Here is a 17464-nt window from a genome sequence, read left to right on the forward strand (position 1 = left end):
TTTTCACAAAATGTATCAAAGGAAAAAAAAAGGATTGGAATATACCAGATTAGGTGGAAGGAGAGTGAAAATTTCACAATAAGTTCTTCAGTCTTGCATCAGAACAGGTCTTGTAAGATTGAGAGCCAAACACTTGAAGAAAATGGCCATCAGGAGAAGATCTGAGGAATATGGTGTTTCAGCGGCCTACTCCATTAGTCACGGATACAATATAGAGCACAAATAAAGGAATATTAAAATAGGAGAATCACAAAGATTCCCTTTTCTGATATGTAAGACCACAAAGGAAAGGATTCTCTGATGAACTCTCATACAAAGGAAACTGTTTGGAGGAGAGGGTTATGATGCAAAATTAAGTGCCACGTCAGCAATCCACATGGATGCTGCAGTCTGTGTGAGTGACTCACAGTGCAGGATTGAGGCTTTGGTGAGCAAAAGAAGAGGCAGCAGCAAAACAGGACTTTGTGGAAAGATGGACAATCTAGTAATACTGGATGAAAGCTTGCAGAACACAAGGGAGGTTTGGGGACCTGAACTGTTTTCCAATATCAACCCTCAGATTGAAGAGGGTATTGCTAAGTGATCACATAGGAATGCACAAAAATTGGAACATACTTACATATGCTGTCTAAATGTATCTTTTTGTTCCACTTAAAATGAAGCATATGAGCTGACAGCAAATTTTTCACATTTACAAATTTGTGGTAATTGGAAACTTTACTTTTTTAGAAACATTTTCATAATGACGGCAGGAGAGAAAAAATTCACACTGAACTTGTGGGATCTACATGGAAATGACTGGTTGTTCTGCATGTTAAAAGAGGTTTGAAATGGTGTTTCCTGTCACATTAAACCATAACGTAATATGACACATCATCTCCTGTATTAATTTGCATCACATCAAGATGTAATGCAACATGCCATGTTGTTTAACACACTGTAGTGAAACATGAGTAATCAAAAGCTTAACGTCTGAATAGTGCAAAGTTACATAATTTCTAAAGAAGTTACATAAATTGTAAAATGGTCATTTGTAATAACTGAACTCTTAGGCCCTGATTCAGGAAAAATGTAACCACGTGGATAAATCCATCCCTCTTCAGGAAAGCACTTAAGCACCTGCTTAACTATAACCGTGTGCTTAAATCCCATTGATTTATCAGGACTTAAGTATGTGGCTAAGCACCCTTTTTGAAGAGAGATGTTTTCCTGAATCAGGGATTTAATATGTAATTTGTAAAACACGCACTTAATTAGCTAGTACTCCATTTCTCATGCTAGATTTACCCCATCTCCTGTAAGTCACTTTTAACAGTAGCGCCCTAAGTGGTATCTTTTTTTATTTTTAAGCTACAGAGAAAGGTTTGGATATTTCTGAATATGAAACAGTTTAATGCCATATAAATCTGTTGTTTCCACCAGGCCTACGGTCTGCGGTGTTCCACTGAAAAGTGTCTACTGTGCATGACTGTGTGAACGGTCGATGAGGGTGGGGAACAAAAGAGTGTATGATTTTGTCAACCATCATCTTTCCTTCGAGTTAGCACATGAAGCCAAATGGTAGAGCTAGTCAAAAATATTTCAACAGAACAGTTTTCTGTCAAAAAAATGCAGTTTTGTTGAAATTGAAATGCTTTGCAGGAACTTATTGATTTCATGAAATTTTCAATGGGAAATATTTCACGTAGACTTTATAATCTCAATTTATTTTGCTTTGACATTTATATATTAATTCATTATATTACATTACATTAAGGCTTGGAAGGCATACATTTTTATCAGAGAATGTTAATAAGCACTGATTTACACTGTATCACACAAATCAATGAAAAAAATATTTCCATCCATAATAATTGATATTTACAGCTAGGTAAAGTAAGAAAAACGATGATTGAGAACTTATTAGAATTTGATTTAAGGATATTTACTTTGTATATTTTGACGTGATGATGACAATTTGTGTTTTAACAGTTATAAAGCTTTAACAGTTATAAAGCTTTAACATTTTTAATCTCAACATGTACTGACATTAAATAATTATTGTCTGACCCCCATTGTGTGACTTTCCCCATAATTTCCTGCAACTCTGAAAATCTAAATCAATAAAAATAAAGAAGCTTAAAAATAAACACTATTATCCCTCAAAATTATAAAAAAAATTCAAATTCTGCCAAACCTAATTACATATAATGTTTAATATTGTGTGTATATAACATATTACAATTAATACAGTACAAAAGTCAAAACGAAATTGATCAAAATGATAGGTTTCAGAGTAACAGCCTGTTAGTCTGTATTCGCAAAAAGAAAAGGAGTACTTGTGGCACCTTAGAGATTAACCAATTTATTTGGATGAAGTGAGCTGTAGTTCACGAAAGCTTATGCTCAGATAAATTGGTTAGTCTCTAAGGTGCCACAAGTCCTCCTTTTCTTTTTATCAAAATGATAACATCTCAATGAAATATTTCAAATCTTCAGGGGTCTAGAAGTGATTCTATTTTAATGTATTCTATTTTAATGTAGTTTTATTCTATTTTAATGTAGTTTTAATGTAGTTGTAGAAATAGTTATAATGAATCTCTGGGGGAAAAAAAGCTTTTGAGGGGAAGGGCATGTTATAAATATAAAGCTCCATGTCTTTTACTGGGTGAAAAAATAGTAGCTAAGAACTCTAATGTGTAGAGCGCAACATTCACTATTGTAGGTTTGTCAAGATACTTTGCCTTGTGCACTACCTATCTGAGATTTGAATCTAACCCTACCGTTCCTAAAATTAAAGTATATGCTCAGCACTGACCATGCATCCGAATATAATTCTTGAGACGCATCAGTGCTGATAGCTTGTTTTTATTTTTACATATCCATTAAAACCATTTAAAACTTTAAATATGATTTTATGTTACTCAAAGATACTATACACTGCATACTGCACAATTACACAAAGTTCAATTATCAGCAAAATCTGATGAATGGTATCTATATTCAACCCGACCGAAATAAAGATTAAAATAAATAAAATGAATGAGAACAGCAGAAGAACAGTTTTGACAAGCAAGTGTATTTTTAACTCTTATTTTTAGATTAAGGACATAAAGAAATAGAAGATCTATTGCATTCCAAATTTCCATAGTTACTGACTTCTGGCGGAAATGACTTAAAGGGTTAATATTAAAATGATGTAAAAGCAAATGTGGAGAAACTTCCATTGTTGTTTTCCAGCCAGTGCATTTTACTAACGTATATTGGCTTCCACTGTAACATTCTCATTTCACTTAGCAATGCATTTGGAAAAAGTGAATTTTTGTCACACTGCTTGCCAAGTATTTTAAACTGACACCAGCTATGACTAATGACAGTGCTGGAATGTGCTGTTCTCAATAGAATAGAGGCCTGTACAGACCTAGGAGTTTCCTGGGGTCCAGCTTCTGTCTGTTCAGGGGGCTGGTGCCATATAGCAGTGAATGATGTTCAGAGTGAACCAGCTGTATTTCCTCCAGACTGGCTTTTCGACCTCGAATTCGCTGAAAGAAAACAGCAGAGGCCTACAATATTCCACTGACAATATTTAGGGGGGGAAAGTAAAGGTCCAAAATAACATTTAGTATGATTAATAATGGGTTGAAATTGCGTCATGCAGGAATGTGACACTGATTTGTTTATTAAAGTATAGTAGATGAAAAACAAATGCATGTGTGGTTTATCACAAATGCTGTGCTTGAGTCTTAACTTATAGTTGGCAAGATACAGTATTTCACATAAGAAAAAATAGAAGTCTCTCTCTTTCTTACAAGCCAATAAGTGTTAGAAAACAAATATAAATGTGTTTTCTATAGAACCCAATCCACTTTGAATATCTGTGTATTAAAGAAAACAGTGTATTCACACCTGGAAGCCACAGATGAATTTTGAAATAAAGATCACTGTGTTTTGCTAGGGCCACTATTACTTACCACAGTATCAATTTATTCTTCTAGAAAGGAAAATATAAAAATCATACATTTAAAGGAAGCTAAAAGTACTTTTTTTCTTGAATTTAGGGTTGGTCTCCATAGAGTTTCATTCTGCCAGACTCAGATTCATTTGCTGCCTCTTTTTTATTTGTATTGCTTCCTTACATATTGTAACTGGAGTTTGGCCCTTTAAATACTTACCCAGCTGTTACCCTTCCCGTACAGCTATGTTAAACTTCAAGGACTATTCTTCTAGCTCCAGTAAAGTACAGTCAGTTAAAAAAACTGTAAAAATGACACTTGCTTACTCAACAGAGCTGCTCCCTGTGTGTATTCAGTTATATTTGCTTACTACAGTGACATAAATAAGCATTTACTACTTTCTTCTCCTGTTAGTACTGCACACAGTTGATACAGCTACAGCAGAGTGAAATGGATTTTATTCTTGTTCATGCATAAACAGCAGCAAGTTCTGATCACAATATCTTTATTACTGTAGAAGCAGAAAGAAAACAGCTCAACTTAAAAATCCCCGGTTTTATTTGCAGTGTTGACATTTGGAAACAGCATGGGTCAAATCCTCAGCTGGTGCACACTGTCATAACTCAGGCTGAGGATCTACACCCATCAAATATGTTCTGTATGTAAGTAAATAGATATGAAATTTACTGAGGGACAATACACATGTAACCCCCATGCTATTTTCATGGAGTCATTTTTCAAAGTATGTACTTCCATGCTTTGGATGACTCTTCTTTTGGATAATTTCCATTTCGGAACTTTTTTTTTCCCTGGAGGTAAATTTCTAGCACTCAGTATTACATAACCACCCCCCCCCCCACACACACACACACACATTGCAAAACACTAAACTCTTCTCTTCACCAGGGCACAAATGCAACAATTACATATATTTAGTGTCCTACCAAATTCACGGCCATGAAAAACGTGTGACAGACTGTGAAATCTGGTCTCCCCCGTGAAATCTGTATAGTATAGGATAAAAGTACACAAAAGTTCAGATTTCACGGGGGAGACCAGCATTTCTCAAACTGGGGTCCCAACCCAAAAGAGGATCATACAGGGTGTTGCAAGGTTATTGTAGTGGGGTTGCAGTATTGCCACCCTTACTTCTGTGCTGTTTTAAGAGCTGGGAGGCTGGAGAGCAGTGGCTGCTGGCCAGGCGCTCAACTCTGAAGGCAGCACCCAGCCAGCAGCAGTGCAGAAATAAAGATGGCAATACCATCCCATGCCACCCTTACTTCTGTTCTACTGCCTTCAGCATTGAGTCAGGACCCCTACAGTTACAACACCATGAAATTTCAGATTTAAATATCTGAAATCATGAAATTTACAATTTTAAAAATCCTATGACCATGAAATTGACCAAACTGGACCATAAATTGGGTAGGGCCCTACGTATATTTGAAGAGAGCAAGTTTTGAGGGAAAAGAGGTGTCCAACCAGACTGGGCATAATTATACTAAGTTAAGCAAAGGCAAATTTTTCTGAATAATCAGAAAAATATCCCTAAAAACTAGATCTAGGGGACTGTGGAATAGTCTCCAAAAGGAAATGGTGGAAATCCTATTTGGTGCATAATTTAAAACTAGACTGGACACAGCAATGGAAAATAAAATTTAGGGAACAATCCATGGACTAAATGACATCAGCTCTTTTTTCATCTCCAAGTTCTCCAGGCCTCTCCAGTCTCACGTGAGACTTTGTAGCAGCACCTTCACATCCTTTTGACACAATGTTCTACAATCAAAATCAGCACATTATGTTTCTGCATGGAGTCAATGATAAAAATATTTTTTCTTCACAAGCGTGGTGACTGGTAAGATTTGTTCATTCATCCATTCTCTCTAAAAATTGTATATATTTCTATCAATTGTTTCACAACATATGTACACAATTCTCTACAGAGATAGGGAGGGAAGGATAGTTCTTAGGTCAGCTAAAAATGTTTTCTAATCAGATAGATAAACAGATGTGGTGTCATTTTATCAGAATGAGCTTGGAATGGCTGTATTAGTCACAAGTGGCAAAGGCCCAAGTGCAATAAGCAGGTCATCTCAACTAGGTGCATGTTCATACACTTAGATCACATAGGGGGCTTGTCCACATGCCCATTCAGTTTGCAGCAAGTCTGGGTTTAAATCCACCCCACATCAGTCTGCCATGCAACAACTGTCCAAGTGAACACTGCTGCCACACACTAACAGTTCCTTAGGGCATGTCTACACTGACCGGTAGATCGGCACGGCTGCAATAGATGCAGCGAGTGTTGATTTAGCAGGTTTAGTGAAGACACACTAAATCAATGGGAGAGCAATCTCCCATCGATCTGAGTACTCCACCTCCCCGAGAAGCGTAAGGGAAGTCGCTGGGAGACATTCTCCCGCTGACACAGCTCAGTGTAGCCACCGCGGTAAGTGCCTCTAACTACGTCGACTTCAGTTATGTTATTCATGTAATCGTAGTTGCGTAAGTTAGATCTATTTACCATAGTACTTTAGACTAGCCCCTAGTGCACTTTGATCTACTTCACTTTGAAATGGGACTAGATCGCAGTGCACTAAAGAACTGTTAGTGAGTGTCAGAAGATTCCACATAGTTAATGTGCGGCAAGCTAGTGCAGGGTAGATTTATACCCCAGCTTGCTGCTAACTAAATGTTCATGTAGACAAGCCCACAGATTATAGATAAACTATTTTAGAAATATTTAAGAGGGTTAGGTTTTTTTTTAACTGCCATTAATTGTTATAACCTTTTGCCTGTAAAGCCAATTTCTATAGTACCCAAACTCCAACTACTCAGGACTCAGGTCAGAATAATGTCAAGTTTTTGAGGTCCAATATGTCAAGACCTACCAAGGTTATATAAGTAAATGCTGTAACCCCATTATAAAATTTGGAGTCTCAGTTTTTCCAATGGTGCAAAGTTCCTGTTTTAAGTCCGCATAGGCCACAAGATGTCAGACAGCATAATATAGGCATTTCTGTATCTTTAAGTATACACAAATATAATTTATTTGTTGGGGGATAAACAGAGAGATGTGAACTGCTTTATCTGTGTCCCCTAATACTTTCAAGGTCTGAAATATGGCCAATGTAATGTCCTAATTAGTTCTGATTGGCCCTGAAGGTATCTCAACCTTTAGTAAAATACAGTAAAAGATGTAAAATCATGATAAAGTACACTTTTGTTAAGGAATTAGCAATAATGTAGCAGAGCAGATGGATTGCATTGGTTTTGTATTATGGAGAATTTGAAAGGGCTCATTTTGGGGTAGATCCACAGCAAGGGCAAACTTCTCTTCTCTGAACTCCACGATATTCTGCTTCCCCATCATGGTTAGTTCCCTCACTGACATCAGCTTGGAGGTATGCATATGTCAAGGGAGTAGAATATTGAAGTTGGGTAACGGGAAATGTCCACCCTAGAATCAGCCAGAATTGGAGGAGCCTACATCTTCTCCATTGTATTAAACTAAAAATAATTGATAACATGGATTAAACAATATTTATCACTCAAGTCTCTCAGTATAAGCAGTTCCTTTATCACAGCGACATGGAGGGATCTGCTTCCTCTAAAATTCCACTAGGTTCTCTAGTCTGCAAACATACAAATAAACAAACAAACAAACTAATGGTCTTCACAGTTTTCTCATCTTTCTTGGGATTTTTCACAGTGGTTAAATTCTCTCTCAGTTCCTTAAAACACACACACTAAAATGACCTGTTGCCCAGTTAGCACATCAGGGTCTCGCTCTTGCTCTCATATGTGCGTATCTTTCTCTTAAAAACACATGCACACAAAGACATGTTCTTGTTGCTCTGTACATACCTTCGTCTTTCCTGGTCTTTCGGTATCTCATGTGAATGCGTTTGTCATTAAAAAAAAATGTTTTTAAAGTGCCCATACAGCTCTCCCTCCTGATGCCCTATCACTCTCCTACTCGCACTTTTGCCTTTTGTGTCTCCTTTAGAGTTAAAGTGAGATTATGAAGAAGGAATCTTTATTTCAAAGTTCAATAATAAAAATAATCCAGGAGTCTCAGACTTCTTTAACAAAACTTCTTCTCCTCCCCCAGAAAGTTAAAGCTCATGAACTGGCCAACGCAGCCATGTAGTAAGGCAGTAGTACCCACCCCGACAGCATAAAACATCTCCTTAATCCCCTGTGAAAGCACTGCAGGTCACATTGTGAGCTGAGAGAGCAGCCAGGACCGGGTCCATGGGCAGCGTGTATAAGAGGCGTGAGGAGGCTAAGCCTCCCTAAACGGGGAAAGAAATGCCAGATGTGGCAAACCTCCCTTTGGAGGTGTGAAGTCCTGCTGCCTGTGGAGTGTCACTGCTGGACGCTCCTGAGAAGTGCCATGCGAACCACCGGCACCCAGACTGGGGTTCCGCCCCGAGGCCCCTCTCCCGCTCAGCCTCTTCCCTCACGGCCCCACCCGCACGGCACCTCTTCCCGCTGAGGCCTCGCCCTTGCTCTGCCTCTTCCTGCCCCCACTCTGTCTCTTCCTCTGAGGCCGTCCCCACGCCCGCTGCTGCACCTTTCCACCGCCTCTCCCCCACTGCTCAACCTTAAAGCAGGATGGGGCAGAGAGGAGCAAGCAGTGGGTGGGGAGGCCTCGGGGGAGGGGTGGAGAGGAGTGGGGGGCTCAGGGGAGGGAGGAGCAGGCAGAGGGGCCTTGGGGGAGGAGGGAGAGGTTCCTCAGGGCAGAGTGGGGGTGGTGCCTCGGGGGAGGAGGCCAAGAGAGGGCAAGGCCTTGGGCTAAAGAGGGGGCAGGGCCACAGTCCAGGCACCGGTGGCCCTCCCACTTTTAGGGAGCTTCCAGCACTCACGTCAGCCTCCCCGAAACACAAGAGGTATGTGCCACTTATGGCTGGGTCGCTACTTCCCATCTCATGCTAGGGAGGGGGGGAATAGCTGCAGCCTTGTCTCTACTCTCTTCCCCCCACGTGCCAGCCAGTGTAGCTGAGCCAGCACATTTGGGGATGTACTCTTCTGTGCCAGCAAAAGAGTTGGTACAACTTATTCCCCACACTGAAGCAAGTGGGAAGCAGTAATCAGACTGTTATTTGTGAGTCACAATTCAGTCACTATTCTGGCTCCTGAGGCAGCACAATTCTGCACTGCCCTGATGGTATTAATTTTGATGGACTATATGGGGACAAAGAGTTAAAGGTGTCAACATGACCCTTTCACTGTCCAACTTTAAATAGTTTTAAATAAGGTTCGGGGTTTGGTGTATAGAGCTCTTAGTCTGCTTAGCGCCATGGCAAGTACACTACTAAAAATCTTCTTAACTTTTTAGAGTCTTTGGAAGGAAATAACCCTAGTCTGACAGCCTCTTAGATGGTAGTAATTGTCCTTTGCGGAAAAAGAGAAAAAGTTAGTTGAGATGGGTTGGAGTTGTTAAAATCCAAACCTATTTCCTAGAAGACAAAACAAAACAAACACACACAAAAGGCGAAAGAAAAGAATAGCAAAGATAAAAGCTGCAGCTTCTGTCTCTTGTGTTGATATTCACTTGCAACCTTGCTGCTGGAATAAACACGTGCATGGCACACAGTTGTATTAGTCACTCTGAAAATTAGCAAATTTGTGCCAACATCAGGCTGTTTAGGGAATTGCTTTTAACTGCCTCTTTGATTGCAGGCTTACACCAGTGTTGCAATATATACAGTCTTGTCTGACTGAGTCAGACTCTGACTAGGCAGAAGACAAATGGAGAAGGAATGAAAAGAGAATAAGGTGAGTGTAATATTTTGGGGTGCAACCCAGACCAGTGAGAGGTTGTGTCACCGCCTGCTCTGTAAACCCAGGTGCCTTAAATGCTCTGCTGCTGTGCTCACAGCCTGTACACCAACAGCCAGCAGACAAGCATATAGTTCCCTGTGTCTCTGTGTGCGCTGTGCAACACTGATTCAGCACTCTGACCCCAGCAGGCTGCCTACAATACAACAGCTCTACCCTGGTCTCCAGCAGCCTCGGTGACTACTTGCTGTACACTCCAACTCCCAAATTTCCATCTGCTCGGAAGTCTTGAGCCCTCTCCTGGAACACTCAGAGAAGTAGTAAGGTTCATTGAGCCTTAAAAGAGATAAAAGTGCAGTTTATCATTTTGACTGGAGTGAACAATCTTTTCAATTCAAACAGGGCACTGAGCTGGATTATAGTAAAAATAAAGCAAGTTTATTAACATAGGTTAAGTGATACCAAATAGAAGGGATTGAAGCTAGAATGGGTGAACAAATGAACAAAAGTAAAAATACACTTTCTAATGACTAAGACCTAACTTAACATGGCTGACCAGATGCTCTGGCCAGGACCCAACACAGGGACCACAAAGCTCTAGGTTTCTTTGTCTCCTCAGGTGTCAGATAAAGATGGAGTCTCTCTTTGACCCTTATGTTCCAAAGGAATTGTCTTTGTCCTAAAAGTCAGGAAGGTCTCCTGGTGAATCAGTCTCCTGTGTCTCTCTGGGATGCAGGAACCATGTTCATTCTCTGTCTCTCGAGTACAGTTTCAGGATAACCCCTGCTCATTTAGCTTGATGGCTTTGTTTTTGCTAATATATGAACTGAGGTCAACCCACATTCCTTTGTTTATGACAAACCTGTTTATTACTTTTACCTGGGTTAGGCCGTCTGGTTTTAAAGATGTTCTACTAACATTACACAGAGACCATTCATAACTTTACATATGATGTGGTTACATTCATTTTGTAATGATATTACTGACCAGTGTGTTATTAGTTTTCAAATGATACCTCACAGGGCATATTCTGTATAAATATCCTTGCTGTAGTGTGTAGTATGTGAATACACGGGGACCTAGGTTCACAGTGGGGAAGAAAAACGACACATGAAGCGCGGCAATGACAAAGTTTCACATCCCAGGTGTGGTTCAGGTTTAGCCAAAGCCGGTGGAGGTGATGATGTCTTCTGGTTTCCCCTCTCTGGCCCAGCCTGGTCAGGCCATCTTTCAGGATCAGAATGACAGAGGCCCAGCAGTGTTAAAGAAGATCCCAGTGTCCCACGAGATGGTGCAGGTGGCAACCATGATGTTGAAACTTGCTGCAGTGGTTGCTGGCAGACAACTTCTTCTTCTTCATTCCCCCAACCACCCCCAAGACTTTTCTTTTGAGATCCCAAAAGGGAGAAAGACTAATTCAATCTTTTTGTCTCCCATTTGCACATTTTCCCACCAACATTTATTGCTATAGGCTATTGTGTCATTTTATAAACTTTCAGTCACTTCTCATAGTTGAGCTAATAATTAGGGTAAATCTGTAGGCCCAATTATCAAAACACTCCTTACTTAGGATAACATTGCAAAGTCCAATCTAGCAGCTAGGTAGCACTCTGCAACTTTCAGTTGCTCAGTTCTGATGTATCACATGACACTTACTCAGTTATCCTATGTCCATAGACCTTTGTCAGGCAGGGTAGGTGCATCAATAAATGCACAAGCAACAGCTCATCTTATATGAAAATATTATGTCAATGTTTTACACACAAATTGAAGTCCCCAGTATTGCAAATGCTGTATAAATTATTCCATTCTAACCCTCTGTTTTTAGTCACTAATAACTTTCTAAAACTCACCATTCAAACTAAAATTTTCATGGTTTGGTCATGGGCTGAATGGGAATTCTTACTTTTCTTTAAGTTGATGGGGAAATGATCCAGCCATTTTGGAGTAAAAGCAAAGTGGAAGGAGTAAAAAACAAACAAACACCTGCTCCATTCAACACATTTTTTTTTTTGCAAATCTTTATATGAACAGCTAAAATGTCTACGGGTAGCCCAATGCTGCAAATGCTTTGTTAAATAAGGTTAGACTTAAGCATATGCTTAATGTCAAGTATGTCCTTAAGATGCTTTGCTGAAACTGGGCCTTAGAGTTCATGAAAAGTAAAAGACAGACTGGACTGTCAAATGAAATCCTCTCTTGAGACACAGAACAAGTTCAAGACAAACACCTGCAATGTGCACTTCCCTTCATCTCCCTATCAAAGCGCCTCAAATTTATATCCCCTCAGATTTCACTTTATTGGATGAAAAGGCTATTTTTACACTGGAACCATTACAATACCAATTTCGGAATAGTTTCAACAAAGAAGCCATTTTCCTTCAAATAATTAAACATGAATATACAACAAGCTATGAAATGTCATTTGTAAAACGTAAGTAAGCTTTCACAAAATGCTTTCTTTGAAACACATAGGGGTACCAAATTAGTTGAATGCAGCTTGAGTTAAACTGCTTTGTTTCCTCAAAGCTCCTGCAAACTTACAAGATCCTACAAGATCTGAAAGGCTACATTTTAACTTCTAAAATAACTAAATTGTAGGGGAAAATCTTATATATTTAATATGAAAAAGGTTATTTTGGCCTAATATTACACATAATAAAAACATAACATTTTTTTTACCTTTAATTGTATTCAGACCTATAAAATGTTTGGGGTCCCATTATATCACCCTTGCTAACATTGAGAACTAATCAGTGGGATGATTTGTGAAGTAAAGTGCTATAAGATCAGAGTTAGAGCATCTGAATCTGGACCTTAATGATTTACATAACAGTGTATACAAAAGAAAGGAAACCATGCAGACCACACATGACCAGACAACTATTATGGCAGCTGCTTTGATAGTGTTTGTAAACAATAAGGCTTTTTTCTTTTAGATGTCTCTCTGATTATTTTTTACACGCTGCTTGTTGCAGCTTCACGTAACCTGTTAACATGCCAGTTGCATTATTCTGTACATTTTCCAGTATGGGTCTGAACCACAAAGTTCCAGATCCAAATTTCCCAAAGTTTTAGAAGTGTTCAGATCCAAGGTTTGGGATTGGCTTATCACAAAGGTAGATAGGGGGCCACTCATAACATTTCTATCCAAATGTAAGGGGACTGTTGCCCCCTTATTAACATTCAGTGGGGGTGTTTTAGTTGCTAGCTCCCAGTACTCAAAGGGGAAGGGTCCATGGGGATTCAGGACCCTGAGACTGCCAGTCCCCAGGAACAATATGGAGAGGCCAATGCTCCAGGTCAGGCTGAATGACAGGGCGGGCAGGCTAATCAGGGAGTCAGGAAGCCAGGGAGGTCCCGTCCTCCATGTGAGCTGGATTTGCCTGGGTCAGTCAGAGTGCGGCCGAGCTAAGGAGAGAGCAGGGGCCCAAGCTGAGCTGGGGAGCAGAGCTGTGCCAGATCCAGAGGGACCAGAAAAGCAGCCCAGAGAGAGCAGACCCTGTCCTGGGAGCAGAGCTGCAGCCCCACAGTCAGAGGCACAGTCCAGAGAGAGCAGACTTGCCCTGGGAGCAGAGCTGCAGCAACCAGAGCCAGAGGGGCCAAAAAAGCAGCCCAGGAAGCAGGTCAGTGCTGGGAGCAGAGTCACAGAAGCAGCCCACAGAGCAGACCTGTCCTGGGAGAAGAGCTGCAGCAACCAGAGCCAGAGGGGCCAGAGAAGCAGCCCAGGGAGCTGGAGGCAGAGCAGCAGCCGTGCTGTGGTAGAATGGAGCTGTAGCTAAGACAGAGTCGAGCTGGAGCTGGAGCTGGGGTTGCAGCAGTCCGGAGCCGGGTGTCATGAGCAGCTGTGGAGAGCGAGGGGGGACCCTGGGCAGTGGGCCCAACACAGGGAGACACCTCAGCCAGGAGGCTCTGCAGGCCAGACTTGAAGGGGAACTGGTAACCCTGACAGGGCAGGGACAACGCTGGGAAGAAGGGCCCTGCTACCTAGAGCCTGTGGCCACCACCAGAGCGAGTGTCCAACCCACAGCATCCCTGCAGCACAGCCAGGGCCTGAGAAGAAGGCCTGGGACTTACAAGGAACAGACTGTGAACTGCCCTGACATTCCAGAAACACTGTTTGTGATGTTCCCTGCCACAGAGCGAGTTGATGTGTTTCCTTTAACCTTTCCCATTTCCCCTTATTCTTTTTAAAATTAATTGTTGATTAAATAACTTGCATTTGCTTCAAATTGTATGTAATAATCAGTGGGTCAGAGAAGTGCCCAGTGCAGAGAGAGTACCCCGGAGTGGGGACACCCTAGCCCCTGTCCTAGGTGACTGCAGCAGGGTTGGGGATCGAGCCCCCCAGGAATCCTGGGCCCAGCCTTGTCGAGATTATGAGGACTCTGCCAGACAGGAGAGTGGAAGGGGAATACCCAAGGGCAGGGAGGCCACTGGGTAAAGGAAATGGGAGCGAGGACTCAGATCCTTTCGCTAGCCCAGTTCACCGGGGTAGTGCAGTTCCCCACAATAGTGGGACTATTCCCCCGCTTACATAAATCCAACTTCCCCAAAGACTGGGAGTGTCAGGATCCAGGGTTTCAGTTTAGGTACATCTGTAATATGAAGAGTAAAAGCAGACTCCATGATATGCTGTTGTAATGAGATATGCCGTTGGAACTTCAAGGGTTCCAGAAAACTACTGGACTACAGAACTATAATGTACCTCAGGCATGTGACACTTATACCTAAGAATCAATTTATACCACATTATAGGTGCTGCCTTTCCAAGATTCGACACAGTTTACTGATTAGTAATGTCAGCTTCTTGACTGCAGAGATTATGTAACGAAAATCCACACTGCATCTTACTTATGTTCTTTTGTGTTCACTATGACCCTGAGTCAGCAAAGTAATTAGGCCTCAAATTTAGCAAAGCACTTAACTAAGCATGTGTTCATGACCCATTGTAATCGATGGAACAACTCCTGCTAGAAGTTACACATGTGCTTGAGGACCTTGCCGAGTCACAGCCTACTAAAACATTAAAAAAATGAAAGCAAATGAAAAAAACAGCCTGTTAGAGTGTTGCCATTTTGTTAAATTAGTGTATATAACAAATCCATTACAGTGCTTGTTACTTCATAGTTCTATGTGCTCAGTTCTCTACAGAGCAAAAAATCTCTGTGAATAGTTAGTGTTTCCTGAAGAAGTGACCTACAGTGCTAGTTCATGTGGATTTGCAAAAATATTAGTAAACAACACAATTGTAATGTGAAAAGCAGAGTATGTGAGCCAAGGAAATGACTTGATCCTGCAAAACGTAAGCACCTGCTAACTTTACTTATGGGAGTAGTGTGCATTGAGCTCTGCTAGGGCCTGCTCCTGAGAATCAGTGAGCACCCACAACTCCCAGGGACTTCAATAAGATGTGAGCATGTTCAGCACCTCTCAAGAGGCATTAAATGCCTTTCAAGACTGAGCCCCTTGTGTGTGTTTCCAAGATTTGCAAAATGATGACTGTAGGCTGTTTTCAGTCCACTTTTAATTAACTTATTATGCACTAATACACAATCATAAAATCATAGGAATGTAGGGCTGGAAGGGACCTTGAGATGTCATCTAGCCCAACCCCTGTGTGGAAACAGAACCAAGTAAACCTAGATCATCCCTGACAGATGTTTGTTCAACCTGTTCTTAAAAACCTCCTATAATAAGGATTCCACAACCTCTGTCGGAAGCCTGTTCCAGAGCTTAGCTTCCCTTATATTGAACAATGTTGTAAATGTAAAGGAAATTAAAATATAAATACATTAAATGCCAAAGTTGCCCAGATATTGTCTGGAGAATTGGGCTTCAAGTGTCTTGATTTTCTGACCCAATGTCCATCTCACTCCTGGGACAATAAGAAAAGCTTATGAAAGCAAGTTTTATATGCAGAAACATGACAAGGTGAAGCATGCAATTATGAAGACAATGGAGATGATTAATGAATAACACAAATGTTCTTATGCTGTTACAAAAGTGAAATTGTTAGCTGTCTGAAGAAACAATGATCCTATTGGAAAGATTGTAACTCCCTTTTGATCGCTATCTATCTATCTATCCATCCATCCATCCATCCCTTCCATCCTTTACATTATCTCTCTCTATGTATCCCCAGGTGGAGAACACAGCTGAAGTCTGGATTTCATGTTATGGTATTACAAGTAGAAGAAATTTACACAACTACAGGTGGAAAAATTAATGTTAGTGTGCAGATCCCATTTTAGGAGAGGAAAGGAGGCATCAGAATGTGCAATATTTTAGTAATGTCAACCAATCATTATAGAGACTATGTATTCTATTATTACAGAAGTGACACAGATTTAGGATTTATTATTTTGCCGTTTGAAGCTACCTGGTCTTTATTACCTCACACTTGTTTAGCAGCCCAGTTTCTTGCAGCCTTGACCAGATGCTTTGTATTCTTCCAGCATGCTCGGGATGGTTGGCATAGTTGCCACACATGCATTGGTGCTTCAGCATTAGACTGTCATAGACAACACCTTCAGCATAAAGACAATACAACAAGAAAATAGAAATAAAACTGAAATACAAGTTATATTATTCTATACATAGTGCTTCCATCATGAACAGATTTTATTTAATACCCAAATTGACCAAAACCAAATTCCCAGATCTGAACATCCCTTAACTTTGGGCATATCAAAATATGGATCCCAAATGTGCATATTAATTATTATGACAGTACCTAGGGTCCCCAGTCATGGACCACGCTCCCATTATGCTAGACACTGTACACACACAGAATATCTTGTCCCAGCATAGAAGAGAAAAGTAGAATCACTGAGAAATAATGCTACCAGACCACGTAATCTGCAAAGAATTATATTGAAAAGTACCTTGTGAACAGTTTTGAATAAGTAGCATAATTCAATTGAATTACTGAATCATTTATTTACAGTTTATTCAATTGATATTTTTTGTGGCATGGGAAGGGCATATATTTATTGCAGATTATGGGGAAATCACTCACACAGCTCCTGAAAGTTTGATTCAATGTGTTGAACATAATAGAAAATAAAATGTAGATTTTAAACATGCTGCATATGACATTTAAGTGAGTGGTACAAACACAGCAGCTGGAGCCAAAACCCTTCTTTCATCAAAGAAAAGAGTTATACCCTGCATGAATTTATGACCAAATTTTGCTGTCAGGTCCAAATGCAAGGCTCCCTTTGAATTTGGTTTACTCATACATCCAAGGCCAGAACAATTTAGTACCAAACAACTCTCAGTGTCATGTCAATTTTAGTTGTATCTTGGGAGCAAGAAGCTTTTAGGGTATTTTGGTCATTGGGCTCAGTGCTAGTCTTTCATTTCAAGGCATGATTTAAAACCAAGTCTAAGCCCTGGTCTACACTAGGACTTTAGGTCGAATTTAGCAGCGTTAAATCGATGTAAACCTGCACCCGTCCACACGATGAAGCCCTTTATTTCGACTTAAAGGGCTCTTAAAATCGATATCCTTACTCCACCCCTGACAAGTGGATTAGCGCTTAAATCGGCCTTGCCGGGTCGAATTTGGGGTACTGTGGACACAATTCGACGGTATTGGCCTCCGGGAGCTATCCCAGAGTGCTCCATTGTGACCGCTCTGGACAGCACTCTCAACTCAGATGCACTGCCCAGGTAGACAGGAAAAGAACCGCGAACTTTTGAATCTCATTTCCTGTTTGGGCAGCGTGGCAAGCTGC

At 40.7% G+C, this 17464-nt stretch overlaps 1 protein-coding gene across 1 annotated transcript in view; it reads right to left on the minus strand.

Annotated features, from left to right (window-relative positions):
* Positions 1-17464, minus strand: part of HDAC9 (histone deacetylase 9) — a 704899-nt gene that overhangs the window by 154783 nt on the left and 532652 nt on the right. The window contains exons 16-17 of the mRNA XM_073333773.1: positions 16119-16252; positions 3401-3521 (exon numbers count right to left, since the gene is read on the minus strand). Of these exons, the coding sequence (XP_073189874.1) occupies positions 3401-3521; positions 16119-16252 (255 nt within the window). The remainder of the gene's footprint in view (positions 1-3400; positions 3522-16118; positions 16253-17464) is intronic.

This window comes from Lepidochelys kempii, chromosome 2 (genome assembly GCF_965140265.1).
Source record: "Lepidochelys kempii isolate rLepKem1 chromosome 2, rLepKem1.hap2, whole genome shotgun sequence".
In the NCBI taxonomy this organism is placed as follows: domain Eukaryota; kingdom Metazoa; phylum Chordata; order Testudines; family Cheloniidae; genus Lepidochelys; species Lepidochelys kempii.